A 21,243-nucleotide genomic window follows, 5' to 3' on the forward strand; every position below is an offset into this window, starting at 1 on the left:
CAAAGAATTAAAATTAATCCAAGTCCTTTTGGTTGGCATCCCCATCATAGATTTAACCCGCGCGGAAGCCGAGAATTGTTTAGCTAAACGGCCTAAACCGTTTCCCATTCATTCTCTATGGTAGTGCTAAACCACTACGGATGTAATATATTTTTGGCCACTATGACCCTTGTGGCGCTGTTGTGCGTTTGCGATGCGGTACTTCTAAAAATTTCCACTTTGAAACTTTAGCCGAGACAGGACAGTTAACCCACTGCTCGCTACAGCAATCAGTGGCCCGTATTCATTTATTAAAGGTAAGAAAGGATGCTCGAAATAAGAGTAAATCTACACAATGAATATGCAGGTCCAGGATCACAAGTGTTCGTTGTGAATTCATTTACTGGTGCAGTCACGTAAACTAGCGTCCTTCCGTCGCTTGGCTACCATGATCAGAGTTCATTAGCTGTGGTGAAATGACATGCTAAATATGAATGAACATGATGTTTTATTTTTTCGTGTGTGTTATTAACAGATTGTACTGTTAAAAAAGCTCGGTGGGTTTCTGACAAAGTTATGTACATATTTTGCCAACACTAAGAGGCCGCTGTGACACAAAGGTTACTAGTGTAGTGTAATTAAACAGCGTATTAATGGCTCGTAGTGAGATGACACGCTAAATTATGAATGAACCTGCTGCTATTTTTCATTCATGTGTACAGTGATTGTGTTGTAATAGCAAGGAATCAGTGGGCGATATCTCACTAACGTGAGCGATGCTCGCTAATGAATAAACATGATAGGCATATGCTGAAAATCTGCCAGCAATACTTAGGTGCTATGACACTATAGCTACCAGTTTTAGGTTAAGCTTGACTACTGCAACTGACATAAATAATTGTGAATAAACAAATAATCACTCAACCATGAATGATTTTTATTTACAGACAGAATAGTTTGCAATGCCTGGATAAAATACATTTTTATCACAACTATTGTAAGCTAGAGTAAGCTTTCACTAAGTCAGCTGAACCCTGGCCACAGTTTAATAAATGTATTCTCCTGTCAGTGCTCTTTAAAACACTTGTTCTGTCTCCTCACCTTTCTCCTGGAGCTTGCTGTCTAAACCCTACCACAATGTGCAGCATTATTTTTAATTTATTTCTTTTGATAAATTTGTCCTTTTTTTGTGGGGTCAAAGGTCATGTGATTATGACCTGAAAGCTCTGTATTTGTGTCAAAATGATATTTTTAAAATCAAATTATGTTTATTTATTACTTTTTTTCTATGTCAAGATGCACAAGAAAGTTGTATTGTACCCAGGTAAAACCTGTGTGGTGTTCCGCAAGGGGCCACTCGGATACCTCCTCCAAGACCCGTCAGATGAAGCTCGGCGGATAAAAGACAACACCAAACTTCAGAACAAGTCTGTAGCAATGAGGGAGGACCTGGTACATCAGAATGCTCTGACTGTGGTCCGTCACAGAGGAGGGGATGCCTCCGACAGGCGTGAGGTGCAAGGAGAGTACATCCTGCAGTTTGGAAAATATAAAGGAAAATCTTTCCGGTGGCTTCTGGAAAATGATGTTGGGTACACCATGTATCTGATCAAAAGTCTCCAGAAGGAAGAGGCTGCAGGGATCGCCATGGCTGAAAGGCATAGTAAGGATAGCCTGCAGTCATTTGTACAGTATGCCCTCAGTTTTACGGAGATAAAGTCTCTTCAGGATTATGAGGCCAGCAGAGTGAGTGCTGCAGCAGAAGTCTCCTGTGAAGATGATCAGCTTGTTGGCTTTGGCTTACCATCTAAGAGCACACGGAAGGAGATTTGGGATGGCAGAGGTGATGGCTACGTGGCCTTTATCATGGAAAAGAGCTGCATTCAAGGAACACGGATGTATAAGCTGCAGCAGTACTTGCGCAAGAAGCATCAGTCTGCCTCAGCTAGCACAAGGACCTCCACCAAACCCATTGGTAGATAATTTTATTAATATTTTAATAACATTTTGATGTGAAACTAAGTTAATTATTTATTTAATTCTTGCCTGAATCACAGGAATGGATGATGACAAAGAGTTGGAGGAGGCAATGCTGAGTGTCTCACCTGAAAAACTTGAAGCCAACAGCTGTAAGTAAACCATCATCACCTTGACTAAAGGTCAGAACTGACCGTGGCTATTTTCTGTCTGATATCTCCCCTCTCCTCTGTCTCTGCATAAGTAGTTACTGTGCCAGCAGCAGCAGCAGCAGCAGCAGAAGTACCCACACCCAGAGTGCCTTCAGGAGCAAAGACAGGTTTTTAATGAAAGGTTTCAGAACTGGAGTACAATTGTTTTACACGACGAATTGCCCTCCAAAACTGAACCTTAACTTAAACTGTTATATCATGTTGTTCTTGTGTTTGTGTTCTGGCCGTGTTCCGGCCACATTCCTCCGATAGTTCAGTTGTGTGCTGGCATGATATTAACTGCTGTAAGGACTATGAATTGATACCTGCCTTCATGAATTGATACCAACCACAAGGGGTGAGTATGCACTTTTGTCCTTTATGGGTGTTGTATTAAAAGCGATCAAGTAGCACTAGGCACTAACACCTGAATGAATGGTTGTTCATTGACTCATATTGCTCCTCCTGCTTCAACAAGTAGAGGTTAGAAGAATAAATTTGTTTAGTTTCTGTTGCAATTAGATATTTTACATTTGTTTAACAATGAGAAACAGGAGAAGTAAGAGTATGAATGTTTGAGTTCCTACTAACACCAACACTCACATACATTGTAAATTATGAAGTGACTAACACGTTTTTCCGTTGTAGCTCCCTCTGCGGCACTGTCCATACCCCCTTCCGACACAACTACTGAACTTCAAGCATCATCAGCTGATGGTAACAAACAACTATAGTGTTTTTCATCTGATTAAAGGTTTTGTTTATTGTGTCTAGATAAAAAAGGTTGTTTTTTTTGTTTTTTTTTCCTGTACCTTGTAGGTGCAGCCTCAAAAGATGAGAAGAGCAAGGTTCCTGTGCCTGTACCAAAGGAGCTGTCGTTTCTACTGAAGGAGACCACAGATCAAACACAAGGGCCTGAGTCAAATCCAGGTACGTCTCCATTTTAATTTAGGATTGGTTTTCAATTAAACTTCGGCTTAATGCATAGATCACTGATGCCAGTATAATATTCACAACCACTTTACACTTTGTCATAATGTCATCTTGTGCAAAACCTGCACAACTGAATGACAGAAAGCCTACTTTCCTTTTCAAGTCAAGTCAAGTCAAGTTTATTTATAAAGCACATTTAAAACAACGACGTTGACCAAAGTGCTGTACAAGATCTGTAACCCCAAGGACTATACTAAATAAAAATAAAAATATATAAATAAATAAATAAAATAATAAAATAAAAATAAATAAATAAAAACATTAAGAACAATAAATAACATAAGAAAATTAAAAATTAAAACGTTTAAAACAAGTACCATAAAAATACCATAAAACAATCATCTAAAAGGAGGTAGCACTGCAGCCAAATGCCAAGGAAAAGAAATGTGTTTTTAATAGAGATTTAAATGTGTGTATCGTCTGAGCTGTGCGGATATGGAGAGGTAGATCGTTCCATAGCTTTGGTGCTGCTGCTGCAAAAGCTCGATCACCTCTCTGTTTTAGTCTAGTTTTAGGCCTCTGTAAGAGCAGCTGGTTCGATGACCTCAGAGCTCTTACAGGGGTGTGACAGTGAAGCAGCTCAGACAGATACAAAGGTGCCAGTCCGTTTAAGGCTTTAAAAGTAAGCAATAAAATCTTAAAATCGATTCTAAAACAGACAGGGAGCCAGTGAAGGGATGACAGGACTGGGGTAATGTGTTCATGCTTTTTTAAACCGGTTAAAAGACGAGCTGCCGCATTCTGGACTACCTGCAGGCGGCGCACAGGGCCCAGCACAAGTGTTGCTTGCACATCTGTGCGCAAAGTTCTCACTTTTGAAGACAGCAATGAAGATGGAGTGGAAAAGGCAGGATACCACTGGGTGGACAGGTCAGAACAGTCATCTTTTTTTTTGTTCATTGTCATTCAAACTATTAATTGTCTGAACAAATAGAGTTGTTTTTTTCAAGATCAATTTAATAAACAACTAATAATATACACGTTTAAATATATTTGTGTTTCTTGCATTTAGGGATTGCTGTGCACCGTTTAAGATCCCGGACTGCATCCCTGGTGAAAATCTAGACTGGGATGCCTGGAAAACCACTCCTGCTATTATTGCTGCAGCCACATCTGGACCACTGGCAAACTCTTGTGCCTCTCGAACAAATTATAATCCAAACATTGTTGTTAAACTGGACTTGTTCCACTGCCTGAGGCGATTTTCACGAGAATGCACCTCTGAGCATCACCCTCTGTTCAGCACGTTCTGCCAGCTTCTCTCTGCTGCTTTCTCTGTGGTTGATCAGGAGGACCTGAAGAGGCTTCAGGATGCCTATGAATTCTGTGGTATCAATCCAGCTAATCCCACTAAGCAGCACATAAGAGAGCACTGCAGGATTAAAATACCACAACCCACAGAGCTGCTGAACAGAGTGGAAAAAGTCCTGAAACATTTCCACCAGACAACAGACCCCAACAATATCCCACTCTTCAAGCCATCCATGCTGAAAGTGTGGCGCGTACAGAGAGTGCACATACTGCGTGGCTGCCTCAGTGACCCTGAACTTTCAGAGGGCGTAATGTTTCGGTATGGTGGGACTCTTCAGCTAAACCACGTCCCCGGTGAAGGCGCTAAAGTCCCCATCTGGATTCCTGTCCGAGGCACTTCGCAGCAGGAGGGTTACCATTTCCACCAGGCGCAGTGGATCACTGGGACTCACGTATCCACTGAACTGTTCCAGGCCCAGGGCATGACAGGGGTGGCACGATGGAACTACCAACGGCTGGTGGACCTTAAGCAGCCAGGTGTCATTCTCCCTGCTGTTTTTGATCCAGCTCTAGTGGCGGAGTTGAACGCAGTCTCCAGGAGAGTGACCGGGCAAGAGAAGTACCCTGCACTTCACCTCTCTGACAGAGACACTGGAGAGAGATTTGGGCTTGAATACAGAGAGCCAGGCTGCCGCCCAATCCCTCTGAACTGGGACAAACACAAAACCCTGAAGACAGATGAACCAGCCGCCCGTCCGCCTCCATCCTCTCTACAAAAAGCTGTGTCTGCCCGACTTCAAGTTTGTCCTCCTTCAAGTTCCTCCTCCAGCTCGGCAGTGTCAGGCATGGCACCCCCTGGATCAGCACCACCTGTCACTGACCCACTCTCTGCTGGTGTACTTTTAAAGCAGGAGACACCATCAGAAGACATCCAGGAACCTACAGCAGTTATGGGTAAGTTAACTTAATGGTTATGTCAAACAATTCTGGATAATCCATATTATTATCATTATTAATGCATTACATTATAAATGATCATGGTGAACTATTATTGTCTTATTGTTTCTCAGAAATCTCTGATGCCCTTCCTCTGCCCGTGCGGGCCTCACCAAGGAGTGCACGCACTGGACCTATAAAAACAGGCGGACGGGTTTTTGTGCTGGACCACACACGCTGGACATCACCCATAAAAAAGGCAATTGATGACTTGTTGCAAAAGCACCATGGGAAGAAGGACCTCCTGAAGCTTGTAGATCAAGATTATGCAAGCATGGTCCACCGTTCTGCTATGGACCCCAACAGCTTGCTGCACCCCACATCCAAGTTGCACATATCCCGCTACGTGAAGCACTTGGGCAAACTACTGAACACAAGTTCTTCGTTGAACACAAGCCCTGAAAAGCTTGTTCAGACGCAGCAGCTCTGGCATGCTTTACCAGAAGGGAGTGAGACAGTTAGTGTTCCTGTGGTCACCATCAAGCCAGCTGTCTTCAACCCACCACCTCCTCCCTTGTCTACACCTCTCACACAAGACTCAATAGAAAAAATTGTGGAAGGCATTTTAGAGAAGCAGCAGCAGCAACAACAACAAAAACAACAACAGCAGCAGCCTGAGCAAAAAAAAAGGCAGACAAAGACCTGTCTTGCCTGTGGACAGCCCAAGTCCCAGTTTGAGACTGACGGATCTTCTGTCCACTTTTTTTATCAGCAAGGGCCTGTGCGCTATTTCTATTGTTCAAGGAAGGTCCATCAGAGTTATGCTGCTGAGGGCATTTGTAACCCCAAAATGCCCTTTGAAGAATTTGCCCAAACAGAATTCTTCCAGCGGGAACTGCAAGCTACGAAGAAGCGGGCGGAGGAGAGGATGGCAAAAAAGAGGAAACGGCCAGAGTCCCAACAAGCAGGCCGCCTCTGCAGGTTTTGCCACATGGACCTGAAACAGGGACCAAACAGCCCACACATACATACAGGGTTCCCAGGAGTGGCAGGGAAATACATTTACTGCCCTTCTAAAGTGTACTCTCGATACAGAGATAAGGGCATGGCCAAGGAGATGACCTGGAAGCAGTTTCAGGAGTCTCCTTTCTATGAGGCAGAGAGACATAGATGGGTAGAAGAACGAAAAAAATGAGGAATAAATAGTTGACATTGTACATAATTCAGAGGGTTAATTGCTGTGAATGTTGTTTTTTTTTTTCTACAAATGTAAATATATAAATGTAAATAAGTTATTTTTTACAAGAACATCAACACGGTGTTCACTTTGAGCTCAGCTGTATCTTTATTTGTGAATGCTTACCATAAGCTGCTGGCCTTGAATCTTGTTATTCCTAAAACACTTCACATAATGAATACAGTCCATGCTTTTTGTATAGGAGTTACAGCTTTTATCTTTCTAACCTTTCTGTTCTATTTATGTTATAATAAATATGACTGCGTAGGAGATAATCCAAGTCTGATGTGTTCTATCTTTGGTTTGGTTATTGCTTTCTGGCTCTGTCTACAAAAACAGTTCAATAAGGGGAGATCACATGGAAAATTTTGATGATTTATTGAAATCAGAAGTTACAGAAATAATTTAAGTGATTCTGCAATTAGACTCCAATAATCCATCATAGCAAAAAGAATCCCAGAGGTGGCAGGAGTTAGGACAGGACCCCTCCAGAGTTTAGAAGCTGATAGTGGTGAAGCTGAAGATGGAAGCTTGGATGGGGCCCTGAGTGATCACAATAAGGAGGAGATGGGTTGTAAAAATGAGTCTGAAAGACAGAATGGAAGAAAAGCAATGAGATTTAAAGCATTCAGAATGAGGTTAATTGGCTTAGAGAAGGCAGGCAAGAAAATGATTGAACAACAGTAATTATGTCAGTATTGAGTTTAACAGCACTGGAAAATGCAGGTGATATAAAGAATAGATAAGCAGGCAGATTAGTGATTACAGAACAATAAATCTGTTACAGCTTCAGTCTTTGTATTTAAACTGGGTTATCTAGATGACAAAAATAAACTGATGGGAAAAAAGAGGACTTTAATATCTCTGGTATGTGTATCTCAAAAATGTTATGATACCTTTTATTCTTCATTATGTACTTAGTGAAACTATAGGTACACACTGCAGAAAAATAGCTCTCGGTCTGTAACAGTGTATAAGAAGAAAAAAAGCAATGTTCAAAATGAACATTATCCACATTTCCTATAGAAAAACTGGTGTTTATTCATTGATAATGTAACACAAGCTTTGCCCACAGCAGGACTCGAACCTGCGCTCAGACAATAACGTAAATAATCAAGCGATTTTTTCATTGGACAAAAAAGCTGCGATTTGATTGGCTGTTACTGCGTTACACCTATACGCGATGGGCCCGCGCGAGCCAATCGAGAATTATTGGACCTAAACATATTCTCCACCCTCTCCTTATAATTCACCCTGGCTATTTTCAGTTCCTTCCTCACTTGTTTTTTGAGTAACTGATATCGAGCCACATCCCCATTATTAAAACTTATATTTCGCAAGTTAATTAAAATTTTTACTGATTTGGAAATCCATGGTTTATTATTAGGAAATATAGTGATGGATTTCCTGGGGATGACTGATTCTTCGCAGAAGGAGACATAAGATGAGACAGTGTCTGTGAGCTCATCAAGATCAGTGCATGCACTTTTAAACATTTCCCAGTCAGTGCAGCTGAAACAGTCCTGAAGACAGCGGATAGACTCCTCCGACCACACCGGAACCAAACGTCGCTCCGGCTTGTGTTTGTTCAGGGCAGGTTTGTAGGACGGAACCAAATAAACAACACTGTGGTCCGATGAGCTGAGCAGGGCTCTGCTTAAGGATTTATAAGCGTCTTTCACCATCCCATAACACAAATCCAAGGACTTCGTAAGTCGAGTGGGGCACGTCACATACTGATAAAAGTTGCAGAGTGACTTCCTGAGCCTGCAATAATTAAAATCCCCCATAATAAAGTTCGGAGCGTCTGGGGAAATACCCTCAAGGCGATGCACGGTCTTCCCAATAGCCTGGGAAGCTAAATCGACATTGGCCTTAGGATGAATGTAAACAAGAGTAATAAAAAGCTGTGGAAATTCCCTGGGCAGATAAAAAGGGCGCAATGACACAGCAAGAAGTTCAATATCGGGAGTACAGTGCGTCTCCCTGATGACAATTGTGTTGCACCATTTTTTATTCACATAAAGGCACAAGCCTCCACCGAGTGATTTACCTGTCGCCGTGGAGTCTCTGTCCAACCGAATGGGCTCTCCGAACCCCTCAATCTCTAAGTCCGACTGCAAGTCATGGTCCTTTAGCCATGTTTCTGTCAGTGCCAAGACACAAGCACTTTTGTGTTCTGCCAGATACCTGACATTTGCCTGAAGCTCCTCAATTTTCCCACGGAGTGACTGGACATTTGCCAACATGATAGTGGAAAGTGGCATCCAACGGTGGCCCTGCCACTTCAGCCTCTGACGCACACCACCGCGTCTCCCCCGTTTTCTGACCCCAGACAACCTGTGCTCCCAACGTCGATCCTCCGTGGAGTTTCCAATCCAGAGAATATCCGTGGGAAAAACTGCAGAGGGTTCCACAAAGCCCACACCTGAGTCCCACAGGAAGAGGAGGAAATCCCGGCTATACTGCTGACGTTCTTGGTTCACACAGAGTCTGCCCAAAAAGTGACACAAAAGTGTCAAAACGATAAAGTGCACTAAGCAAGCGTAAGTCATCATGATTGTTGCTTTTCTAACATTTGCCCTATAACAAAAATAAATAAAATAACAAATAGTATAAAATACACATACACAAAAAGCACACAACACGCTCAACTACTGCTGCCTGTTGCCATTACCAGCGCCAAGATCTGGGGTGGTTCCCCTGGATTGGCAGACTGGGCATGTGGTTCCCATGTTTAAGAAAGGGGACCAGAGGGTGTGTTCCAACTATTGGGGGATCACACTCATCAACCTCCCTGGGAAGGTCTATACCAGGTTGCTGGAAAGGAGGGTCCGTCCACTAGTCAAACCTCAGATTCAAGAGGAACAAGGCAGTTTTTGTCCTGGTCACAGAACGCTTGACCAGCTCTTCATCCTCTCAAGAATATTCAACTGTGTGGCGAGTTTGCTCATCCAGTTTTCATGTGTTTGGTGGAGTTGGGGAAAGCATTTGACCATGTCAACCTCGTGGTATTCTGTGGAAGTATGGGGTAGCTGGCCTGTTGTTGCGGACCATTCAGTCCCTGTACAACTGCAGCAAGAGCTTGGTCCAAATTACCAGAAATAGGTCGCACTCATTTCCTGTGGGTGTTGGACTTTGCCAGAGCTGACTTTTGTCACTGATTCTATTCATAATTTTTATGGACAGAATTTCTACTTCACAGCCAAGTGTGAAGGAGCTGGCATGAGAATCAGCACCTCTAAGTCTGAGGCCAAGCTGTCAATTTACCGGTCAATCTACGTTCCTACCCTCATCTATGGTTGCAAGCTTTGGGTAGTGACCGAAAGAATAAGATCATGAATACAAGTGGCAGAAATGAGCTTCCGCTGAAGGGCGGCTGGCCTCTCCCTTAGAGATAGGGTGAGAAATGCAGCCATTTGGGAGGGGCTCAAAGTAGACCCATTGCTTCTCCACATCGAAAGGAGCCAGTTGAGGTGGTTCGGGTAGCTGACTAGGATACCTCTTAGGCGAGGTCTTCTCGGCATGTCCTACCAGGAGGAGGCCCCGGGGCAGACCCAGGACACGCTGGAGACATTATGTCTCTCTGTTGGCCTGGGAACACCTTGGGGTCCCCCCAGATGAGCTTGAGGAGGTGGCTGGGGAGAAGGAGGTCTGGGCTTCTCTGCTAAGGCTGCTGCCCCCACGATCCGGCTGGAATAAGCAGAAGAAAATGAATGTATGGCTTGGGATCAGTTCTGTTACATTACCCAGTTTTGCCAAGCTTTAGCTGCTGAACAGATGCCATCACATTTGACTCTAAAATCCTCTGGTATACAGAGGAGTTCATGGTCAACTCCATCAGTGCAAAGGTCCTGTGGATGCAAAACATCCCCACATCATCACCTCTCTACCACTGTGATTGATAGTTGATATGACGCGCTTGTGCTGATATTCTATCTTTGTTTTTTTGCCAAACATGGCACTGTACATTATTGGCAAACATCTCCACACCTGTCTGTCCAAAGGACATTGTTCCACAAGTCTTGCGGTCTGTTTAAATGAAACTTTCTAAACCTAAGCCATGTTCTTTTAAAAGAGAAGAAGCTGAATCCTGGTAACCTTTCCAAACAACTTATAGATGTTCAGTCTTTTTTTAATTGTAATGTCATGAACTTTAACATTTAACATGATAACCAATGCCTGTAGACTCTGAGCACTTAGGTTTTTTTGCAGTTTCTCTGAAAATTACAGAGTCTGATGTTGGGGTGCATTTGCGAGGATATCCACTCCTGGGACGATTATAACATTGTGTTAGCACAATGAAGGCTTCTGACCAGCAAACTGCCAGAACGTCTGCTTTTATACAGATGGTCACACTTGCTGATGATCAACTAATCAAGTTGTAGCAGCTGCCTGCTTACTCTCATTATTCCTTTGGAAGTGACAATGATGTGTCAACATTTACTACTACAAAGGAAAATGAAGTGGTTTATCAGGTGAATGAGAAAATTCTCACTAAATAAATAGAAGGTCATTGTGTGAGTGCAAATAGAATAAATAACATTCTAATAATCAGAAAAGAAACAGTGTGGGTGGTATTAAGGAAACAGTTCAGCACAGGACTGTACTCTAGAGTTTTAGCTTACGTATTGCTCTTGGTGGAGAGTTAGGGTGAAGTTAGAGATGAAGTCCACAGAGGGTGAAGCAGTTTTATGTACAGAGTCCAAGAAGTCAAATCATTCACTCTCTGAATTCCATTTATGTGCAGGTCAGGATAAGGTTGGTGTTCACCTTCTGTTTTCTCTCATTTCCTTGTTATGTCATATCCCTTTTTATTCTTTAATATGTTGCTAACATTTTGACAGTCTTAATGGAGCTTGAATTAAATGTAACTTATATAACTCTTGATGGTTTTGTGCAAGTGTACAAATACAGATATCTTTATTTTGTGATCATGTTTACTGTATATATTCTAATTCTCTGCTGTAATTCCACCATTGTATTCCTCATCGTGGTTAAGAAAAGCTTTCATGAGCCTATGTATATTTTCATTGCAGCTTTATTATTAAACTCTGTTATGTTGAGCACTGTTATTTACCCAAAGCTTTTGATCGACTTTTTATCTGAAAGACCGATCATGTCATATTCTGCTTGTCTCTTTCAGTTTTCTCTGTATTACTCTCTGGGTGGGTCAGAATTTTTACTGTTGTTAGCCATGGCCTATGATAGATATGTGTCTATATGCAAACCTTTGCAGTATCCAGTTATCATGAGACAAACCACTATTAATATTTTGTTGGCATTAGCTTGGATTGTGCCCTCTTCTCAGGTTGCAGTGACAGCTATATTAATGTCCCAAAAAGAAATCTGTAGCTTTACTTTTGATGGACTTTTTTGCACTAACACAATTTACAAACTTCTGTGTGAGCAATTGGAATCAGCAACTGTATTTGATATAGTTGTACTGTTTAATGTTGCAGTTCTCCCTGTGGCTTTCATATTTTTTACATATGCCAGGATACTTGTAATATCCTATCGAAGTTGTAAAGAAGTCAGGAGAAAAGCTGCACAGACCTGTTTACCCCACTTGATAGTTCTGATCAGCTATTCGTGTTTGTGTGCGTGTGATGTCATATCAGGCCTGGAGTCTAATGTTCCCAAAACTGTGCGTTTAATAATGACTTTACAAATAGTGACATATAATCCCCTTTTTAATCCAATCATATATGGACTAAAAATGAAAGAAATTTCTAAACAACTCAAGAGATTGTTCTACACTGTAAAAATGAACTAATTTAGCAACACTGTCAACTAATCAGTTTGTTGCTTACTCTGCAATAATGAAGACAATTCAATTTCAGTGTGGTTAAAATCAGTCTTCCTGCCTCCTGCTTCCTCCATCACTCTCACTTCTTTGCAGCTGCGTAGCCTGAATTCTTATTATTTTCTGCTAACACTGTTTGCATTCTGTGGAAGTCTTTGCATCAACCAGTGTACATTTGCTTCAGCCACCAGCTGTTTGGCTTTGTGAGGGAATAAACCGCACAGGCTTTTCTGTTCTAACTGGCCTCTGCTTCAGCTCTCATGTGGACACAACTCTGAACAACATAGCAGGTTGACTTCTTACTATAATGACCATCTTTATCCCTGTTTTTGTGTCTAATCTACTGCCATATTGTTCCTGTCTGCAGGAAGCTAAATTCAGAGGGAAAGCTTCGCAAACTGGCCCAGTCAAATTTCTTTTTGTTGAATTCAAGTTTTTTTTTATTTGGGAATAAAATGAAGAAAGTGTATCACTTGGACACAAAGCATAATACAATGTTTTACAGTTCTCTTATCAAATGGTTTTAATAATCTAGACATTGTACCTCTTCATGTGGTTGTTAAATATTCAGTATCCTGTATTCTTTTTTTTTTTTTAATAAGCAACATTTCAATACAATAAAACAAGTCAAACAATTGAGTAGCTCGGGAACAATGGGTGTCATCTTGTTTTCATTTGTTTCAGATCTGGTGTTCATAAAAGTCCTCCATGGCTTCCAACATTTTTCAAATCTCTCATGTTCCTGTCTCAGTACAAACGTCAGTTCTTCTATCCAGAGAATGTCCTGAATGACATTTGTCCATTCTTCTAGTGTAGGTGGTTTGTCAGTCATCCAATTCTGAGTGATTGCTTTTTTACTGGCCATTAGCATTGTATTAAACATATATGTCTTATTAAACCCCTTTACACAGTTTGGCTGTTTGCCTAGGTACAAAGTCTCAAAGTCTAAAGCAATATTGGCCCCAATAACACTCTCCACACTCTGTTTAATTTTCCCCCAATAAGAAAGTAACTTGGGGCAGCTCCAAAAGATATGGAAATGACCAGCTTGTTTCAACCCGCATGACCTCCAGCATGATCTATCAGCATTTTTGCCTCTCTGGGATGGTGTTCTGAAGAAGCGTGTAACATTCTTCCAGGCAAATTCTTTATATGTTAGTGATGATGCACATTTCCAACAGTTTTTCAATATATTTAACCAGTCTTCGATGTGGGTATGATGGTTGCCCTCTTTCTCCCATTTCTCCTTGATATATAGTGTATCCTCACCCTCCAGGTTTTGTAGCTCGTTGTATATTTTGGATGTTAATTTGTTAATGGAAACTGATTGGTATGACTTTAGAAAGATATTTAGAATGCCAACAAAAGGCCTATCTGGTTCATCTTTGTTTCTTTTTTCTAAATAATGCTGGGTTTGTAGAAAATGAAAGAAATCTTTATTATCGAGACCATATTTCTGTTTAATGTCTTGAAAGCTCCTCAGGGAGCCTGTATGGTAGCGATCATTATATTTTACCAGGCCCCTTTTCAGTCCATTTTTTAAAGGTGTTGTCTGTTTTATTTGGAGTAAAATCTTGGTCGTATGCTATCCATCTAATCGGCAAACACGATTGGCAAACACGATTCTTTATTTTCTTTTACTAATTTGGGCCAGGTCTTAAGTGCTATTTCTGAGCACAGGCTAAGTTCCTTTAAGTCTATTAATAAGTCTATATTACCAATTACTACTTGCAAGGGGATACTGGTATTTGTACATTCAATTTCTTTCCATTTTGCTATATAGGAGGGATCACACATCTCCATTAGTGGATTTATTTGTGCTGCCTTGCAATAGTTTTTCATGTTAGGGAGTGAAAGGCCTCCTTTATCTTTAGCCAGCTGTAAAGTCTTGAATCTAATCCTTGGCTGTTTCCCTTGCCAGATAAATCTGGATATCAATTTGTCGATTTCCTGGAACATAGATTTAGCTGGTTCTGCTGGTATCATCTGAAAAAAGTATAGTATTTTTGGCAGTATCATCATTTTGATGGCTTCTACTCTTTGCATAAGTCCCAGGTAAGGCATAAGGCTCCATCTGGATAGGTCATTTTTTATTTTAGTCATTAAGGGGTCGTAATTTGCACTAACAATATTTCTTGTGTCTTTAGGGATGGTCACTCCCAAGTATATAATTGATTTCATGTCCCATTTTATTTTGAAGTTGTCTTTGACAGTGTTACTAGGTGAATATTTGAAAGTTAAAACCTGAGATTGTCATGGTCATGGTCCTGGGCCGGTGGCCCAGCGTTTTGAGTTTCTGTTGTGTAGCTTTCTTTTGCTGTTTTTTCAAGTTGTTTCTTATAGTTTGTTGTTTGAGTGTGTGGTTTTCCTTTGTTTCTTTGTGTAATGCTCAGTTTGTCAGGTTTTCTGTGTTTAGGTCAGTGTCTGTTATGTTTAGTCACTTCCTGTTTTATTCTGTAGTCTCATGTTCCCTGTGTTTTGTGTTTAGTTTGCTTCCCCTTTATCATTAGGTTCATTTGGTTCACCTGTTGTCCCCTGTTGTTTCCACTCTCCCTGATTTCCTTGTGTATATTTAAGCCCTTAGTTTCTCTGTTCTTTGTTGCATTGTCGTCATTGTTCCCCGTGATTTACCCTTAGCTGTGTGCTTTGTTTGCTCAGTTTTGTTTTTCTTTTCTCCCAGGCTTCCAGTTGATTTTTGGCCTTGGTTGAGATTTTGTATTTTGTATTATTCAAGTTTGGAAATAAACCAGTTTTTAGTTAAGTCGTGGTCGAGTCCTGCATTTGGGTCCACCCCTCCCAGCTCACAGCCCCCACCCTGACAGAACGACGCAACCACGTATGGACCCAGCGGACCGCAGACCGCGGACATGGGAGCAGCGGCTCGTTTCCAAATGCGAGCCACAGTGCATCGGCACACGCCTGGCCCTGGGAGGGCCCGGCTGGAGGAACAAACCTCAGCATTGCCGCTACCCACCTCTGCCACAGCAGCTGCCTGCTATGCCAGCTGCCGTCTCTCCGCCAGCCGTTACGGAGATTAGAGTGGGCGTGTGTTTCTCCTCCCCACCCCAGTGGAATACGCCGCCTTCGTCATTAGCACCAGCCTGCTCGTCACCCGCTGCGTTTCTGGCACGTCAGTGGGATGAGGAGCCAGCCGCCGCTTCGCTTCCTGTCCATTCGGGCAGACGGAAGCGTGGCTCCCGGCGGCGAAGACAACCACCTTCTACTGCCTCTATGCAGACACAGATCACCACACCCTTCACCCCTGAGTGTGACAGAATTACACGATCTGTGAGTACATGTTTTCTGAGTGAGACTCTTGTAAAAGATAATAATCCACAGACTGAGTTGAAAGAGACTGTTTTCCGAGCCAGTGATGGAAAATAAGAATGCAATCTATCTTGTGAGACTGTCTATACACCAGAGGATGTCAAACATGAGTTTATTGACGCCATTACAGTGCTTTGTGAGCACTGGGTCGAGCTGCCTGAAGAGAAGGATCGGGAAGCCGGGAGAAGCATTGTTCGTAAACTGTTGTCGTCTCACCCCAGACTTCTGGATTTTTTGCCTGGTCTAATTCGGGATTTTGTGTTGGAAATAATCCTCGCTGGTTCGCTGTTTTCCTCTGCTAAGACTGTAAGCAATGCTCCTTTGAAGTGTACTGCACCCGTTTCTGGTCCACGGGCAGTGCCAGCCATGGACCGGCCCGCTTCTGCACCCGCTTTAGGTTCGCGGGTGGGATCGGCCGAGGACAGGCCTGCTTCCGCACCCGTTCCTGCTTCACAGATTAGAAGCACCCCGTCGGGCACTTCTGCTTTAGCCCCAGCAGCTTCAGTCAGCGCTTCAGTCTTCAGCTTCTGCATCAGCCTCACAGACCCCAGCTTCTGCATCAGCCTCACAGACCCCAGCTTCTGCATCAGCCTCACAGACCCCAGCTTCTGCATCAGCCTCACAGACCCCAGCTTCGCCTTCAGAGCCCTTAGCTTCGCCTTCAGAGCCCTTTGCTCCTGCTCCCTCGGCTCACCCTGCTCCAGCTCCCTCAGCCTCAGCTTCGGTTTCTCTGATTCCTTTAGCGCCTTCAGCTCCAGTTCCCTTAGCTCCTTCGGTCCCCTCTGTTAGCGCTTCGGTCCCTATATCCATCTCAGTCCCTTCTATAGTTTTTTCAGTGTTAGCTTCGCTCCCCTCGGCTCCCTCGCCTTCAGCTTCGCTCCCCTCAGTTCCCACTTTAGTCCCTCCGGTCCCCTCGGCCTCCACCTCGGTCCTCTCAGGTCCCTCGGTCCCCTCTGTCCCTCAGGTTCCCTCTGCTCTGGTCCCTTCAGCTCCCTTAGTGCCTTCGGTCCCTTCAGCTCCCTTAGTGCCTTCGGTCCCTTCAGCTCCCTTAGTGCCTTCGGTCCCTTTAGCTCCCTCGGTGTCGCCCTCGTTGGTCCCTTTAGCTCATTAACCTTGGTCCCCTCGGTCCCTCAGGTCCCCTTAGCCACCTCCTCAGCTCAGGTTCCTTCGGTCCCTCAGGTCCCCTTAGCCCCCCCCATCAGCTCAGCCCCCCTCGGTCCCTTAGGTCCCCTTAGTCACCTCCTCAGCTCAGCCCCAGCCTTCTCAGTCTGCCTCAGCTCAACCTTCTCAGTCTTCGTTAGATCCCACACTGCCAGTTTCCCAGTTATCCTCCACGCCACCACCATCAGACTCACCTGAACAATCTGTCTACTTTATTTTTATATTTTTTCTCTAGTTCAGCTAATTTATGTTCCAAATTATTTAATTTTTCTTGTCTGGTTTTTCTTAAAAGGGATGATTTCGCAATTATTTTTCCTCTTAAGACAGCTTTACAGGCGTCCCATAATGTTACAGGGGAGACTTCTCCATTATCATTGTCCTGCATATATGTCTGAATTTCTTGTCTTAACTCTTCTTTAATTTTGCCCTTTAGTATGCTTGAGTTGTCTCCACAGAAACAGAGTTTTGGTTTTGTTAACGTCTATTTTTATATAAAGAGGACAATGGTCTAAAAGATCCATCAACCCGATATGGCATTTTTCTACCAGACCTACATCCTTGTTGTACATGAAAAAATAACCAATTCTTGAACATGAGCGATGAGCTGCTGAGTAAAATGTATAATCCCTCTTTTGGGGGTTTAGTTCCCACCAGACATCACTTATCCCCAGCTCTTTCAACATCTTCCTAATCTTTTTACCCATGTTATTGTTAACAGCAGGTTGTTTAGAGGTATCTTCAGAAGGGTTTAATCTTACATTGAAGTCGCCACCACAGATTACTATGCCACGTGATTTAGTTATCATCATGTCAAAGATATGTTTATAAAATGTCCACTCTGAACCTGGGGGGACATACACATTCATAAAGGTGATTTCTTGTCCCTCGAGTCTGCCAACTACTATATTGTATCTACCTTCTCTGTCTTTATATTCATGGATCTTTTCAAATGTCACTTTCTGGGATAATAAAGTTGCCACCCCCCTTCTACAACGTGATTTATGTGATGCACTGAATACCTGATTAAAACCCATTCTTTTAAGTTTACCATGTTCTATCTCAGAGGTGAGTTTCCTGAAGGAATATTACTTCTGCCTTTTCTTTTTTCATTTTGCCTAATATTTTTGCCCTTTTTATGGGATTAAGAACTCCTTTTACCTTATAGGTTGCTATTCTTATTGTGATGTCAAAGTCATGAGTTGTAAATTACCATATAACCAGAACAAGCATAGTGAATGACACCCTTTTGGCTACTCAAATGAATAACAACTGTTAACCATCTGAACATTTTGACATTGTAAATCGCACTAACACATGTACAGTCAAAGAGGACTTCCATTCCTTTGGTCTTGTCTACGACCTTAGTGATGCAATAGTTAGTGAGCGGCTTTGAGGGAAAACAGCACAACTCTGTGGTTGCGACGGGCCCTCTGGTGGCATTACCTGGTTATGGCGCCCCTTCCCCGCGCGATCTCCGACTCCAAATCACTTCAGAAAGAAACAGGACATGTTCGTCCCATCTGCTCCTATTTGTTCTTTATGGTTCTGTTTGTTGTTTTTTTCTAAACGCGTCCAGGTTCTTCTTATATCCCTCCTGCGTTTCATTCCTTGGAAGCTCCTTGTCCATCTTTACCAACCTGGTCCACATTGCTCTTCCGGTCTTTTCCGCCCACGTTGTAGATGGTTGGATGATAGTGACTTCAAGGCCTCGTCTCACCATGTCTTTCGTTGCTTCTGCTGCTGAGTTGTAGACACGTGTTGTTCTCGTAGAATACCCTCAACCTGGCCGGGAAAGGGGTCTGGAATTTGATCTTCTTTTCTCTGAGGATCCGCTTCACTTCAGCGTATTCATGCCGCCGTTTTAGCACGTCTGGGGCATAATCATAGTCTACTATTACTCTTTTCCCTGCCAGTGTAAAGGTTTTCTTTTGCCAGGTTTGTTTTAATACTTTGTCTTTGACATTAAATGTGGCAAACCTGACTTTTATTGAGCATGGAGGAGCGTCAGGTGGAGCTCTAGGTCCCAGAGGGCGGTGAGCTCTTTCAATCCCCAGGTCGAATGATGTCAGAATGTCCAGCTTGTCTCAGAGTAGATTCTCTATGTAGGCTGAGATAGAGGGAGAGCTGTCTTCGGAGCCTTCCGCAATGCCATGGAGCCTTATGTTCTCATGTCTCGATCTCCCCTCGAGCTCAACCAGTCTGGGCTATAGCTCATCCTGTGCTTTACTTAGCTTCATAGACACCTCTTCAATCTGCTGGATCCTATTTTCTGCTTCCATGATGCACGTTTCTGCTTCGTCCAGTCTTCCGTTTGTTTTTTGTTTCTTCTTTAACTTTTCGGAAGCCCTCTCCATTTTCACAATGTGATTCTCTCAGTTCTTGCAGAATAGTTTGTAAATTAGCTGTCTCATTGGCTATGTCATTAGATCCCAGTGATGTTTCTGAATCTGAGAGGCTAGCCGTGCATTCTTCGTTCGTTTCTTCGTATTGTAGAATCGACTGTCGAGACAGCAGTGCCTTTTTGGGTTTGGACTTAGGCATTATGAATCACTCTTTAGCGTTTTTTTATATTCCGCAGTTGCTTAATAAGAGGAGATTTTTAGAATTTGTCAGGGAGCCACTTGGTTAAGCTGTCGCCATCTTGCTTGCTCACCCGGAAGTCCCAGTCACATTTCTAAACTCTTCTTTCTCTGTATTCTGTGGACTTTCATTGAGCTGTTTTAAGGCTGATGACATTAACCCCTTTGTCATTGTTTTCACTCATTCCTCATTCGTCAACAAGTTTATGGCTTGAATTTACCCCAGATCATGAGAGATTTTCAGAGTTTTTACAAATTATGCAAAATGTTTTATTTTCCACAGACCTGAAAAAAACATAAACAGCAGTTAGTCTGTAATTCACACAGTATCAGCAATAAGACCACATGAAATGCATATTTATATTGAATATGCACTGGCTGACTTTCAGCTCATAAACTTGAAATATATGGTATTTCCTTCAACTTTTAGCTGGATTTGTGTTTTAGTAAGAAACAGTGCGTATATGACCTCTTTGGTCTGTAATAAAGTCCCACACAGGAAAAATGATAAGAGTAATTTTTTCCGAGTTAACATTATTTTCATCTGAATGAGTTGTTTTTACACATTTTAGACTGAAATCATTTCGATTGGCCGTTAGAATCGGAGCAAAAAAACAGAGGAAATCCTATTGGAGTAAAATAGCTTTAACACGCCCACTAAAGTTTAAGTTTCTTTTCTACCGCCATTTTGTTATCCCGCAGTGAAACTGTCACGGCTGGGTGCAGGCAAGGCAGGGAGGACCCCAAGTGCAGGACACGGCGAGAGCTAGGTTCAGTGAAGATTTATTGGTTATGCTTCACAATATACTCAAAACATGAAACTAGAAACTTGAAGACTCGAAACTCGAAGACGAAACACACAGCGAAAACTGACGAGGACCTGAACACTGAACTAAACAACACTGAGACTTAAATACACAAAGGAAACAAGGGGTGAGGGGAAACAACTGGGAACAACAGGTGAAATGAATGAGACTAATGACAAAGGGGAAGCAAAACTAAACCCAAAGCACAAGGAACACAAAATAAAACAGGAACTGACTAAACATAACAGATACTAACCTAAACACAGAAAACTTAACAAAGGCAACATTACAAAACGAAACAACAAAAGAAACCAAACCGCACACTCAAACAACAAACAGAGAAACTAAAAGAAACACTAAGAAAACAACCTGAAAAGTACAACAAAAGAAAGCTACACAAAAGAACTCAAAACGCTGGGCCACCGGCCCAGGATCATGACAGAAACAGAGGCGACTGGTATCTGTGAGCAAGGTAAGTCTGCAAAGTACTTAAAAATGGATTGTAGACATATTGTAATTAGGGTTTTTGAAGCTTTTATTAGTAAGAGACCCTTTATCTCTAGTGGAAAGATGCCGTGCTGCTAGTCTTAACAGGTGCACGTCAGCTGCTTAAATTCAGCGATTTTGAATAATTAAAATGAAAACTGTTTATATCAGTGCTGTACAGCCCTACCTTAAATGTTTTAAAACTTTTATATTTTCACAAGACAACATTTTAATTTAATCTGAGGAACGCCTGTGAAGCTAGCACTGCTAAGGTGGACATACGGAACTAGTATTCCACCTTAAAAAATGGCGCGGTAGGACTTTAATTAATATTACTCCGCTCTTTATCCCGAATGTAAAGCAGTGGTAAAGAATGAAGTAAAGGTTTTATTTGTACAAAAACTGTCATAATCGCTTATTGCCAGTGTACATTTGTTGATCATCCGCAAGAAAAGGTAGTATATCGATTCTGGTCCTAATCCGCATCAGATTGAATAGCGGAAAAAGGCGGATA

At 42.4% G+C, this 21,243-nt stretch overlaps 2 protein-coding genes across 2 annotated transcripts; both read left to right on the top strand.

Annotated features, from left to right (window-relative positions):
- The first annotated feature begins 225 nt into the window (after window positions 1-225).
- Window positions 226-6,522, top strand: LOC115800199 (uncharacterized). Its single transcript, XM_030757448.1, has 10 exons — window positions 226-296; window positions 1,276-1,954; window positions 2,037-2,108; window positions 2,204-2,275; window positions 2,796-2,864; window positions 2,967-3,077; window positions 3,908-4,010; window positions 4,153-5,345; window positions 5,462-5,844; window positions 6,100-6,522. Exons 2-10 carry the CDS (start codon window positions 1,276-1,278, stop codon window positions 6,520-6,522), a joined length of 3,105 nt encoding a protein of 1,034 aa, XP_030613308.1. The 5' UTR covers window positions 226-296.
- A 4,894-nt stretch (window positions 6,523-11,416) lies between these two features.
- On the top strand, window positions 11,417-12,340 carry LOC115801309 (olfactory receptor 6N2-like). Its single transcript, XM_030759089.1, has one exon. The coding sequence runs from the start codon at window positions 11,417-11,419 to the stop codon at window positions 12,338-12,340; it is 924 nt and encodes a 307-aa protein (XP_030614949.1).
- The last annotated feature ends 8,903 nt before the right edge of the window (window positions 12,341-21,243 follow it).

Source organism: Archocentrus centrarchus, chromosome 21 (assembly GCF_007364275.1).
Source record: "Archocentrus centrarchus isolate MPI-CPG fArcCen1 chromosome 21, fArcCen1, whole genome shotgun sequence".
Taxonomy (NCBI): Eukaryota; Metazoa; Chordata; class Actinopteri; order Cichliformes; family Cichlidae; genus Archocentrus; species Archocentrus centrarchus.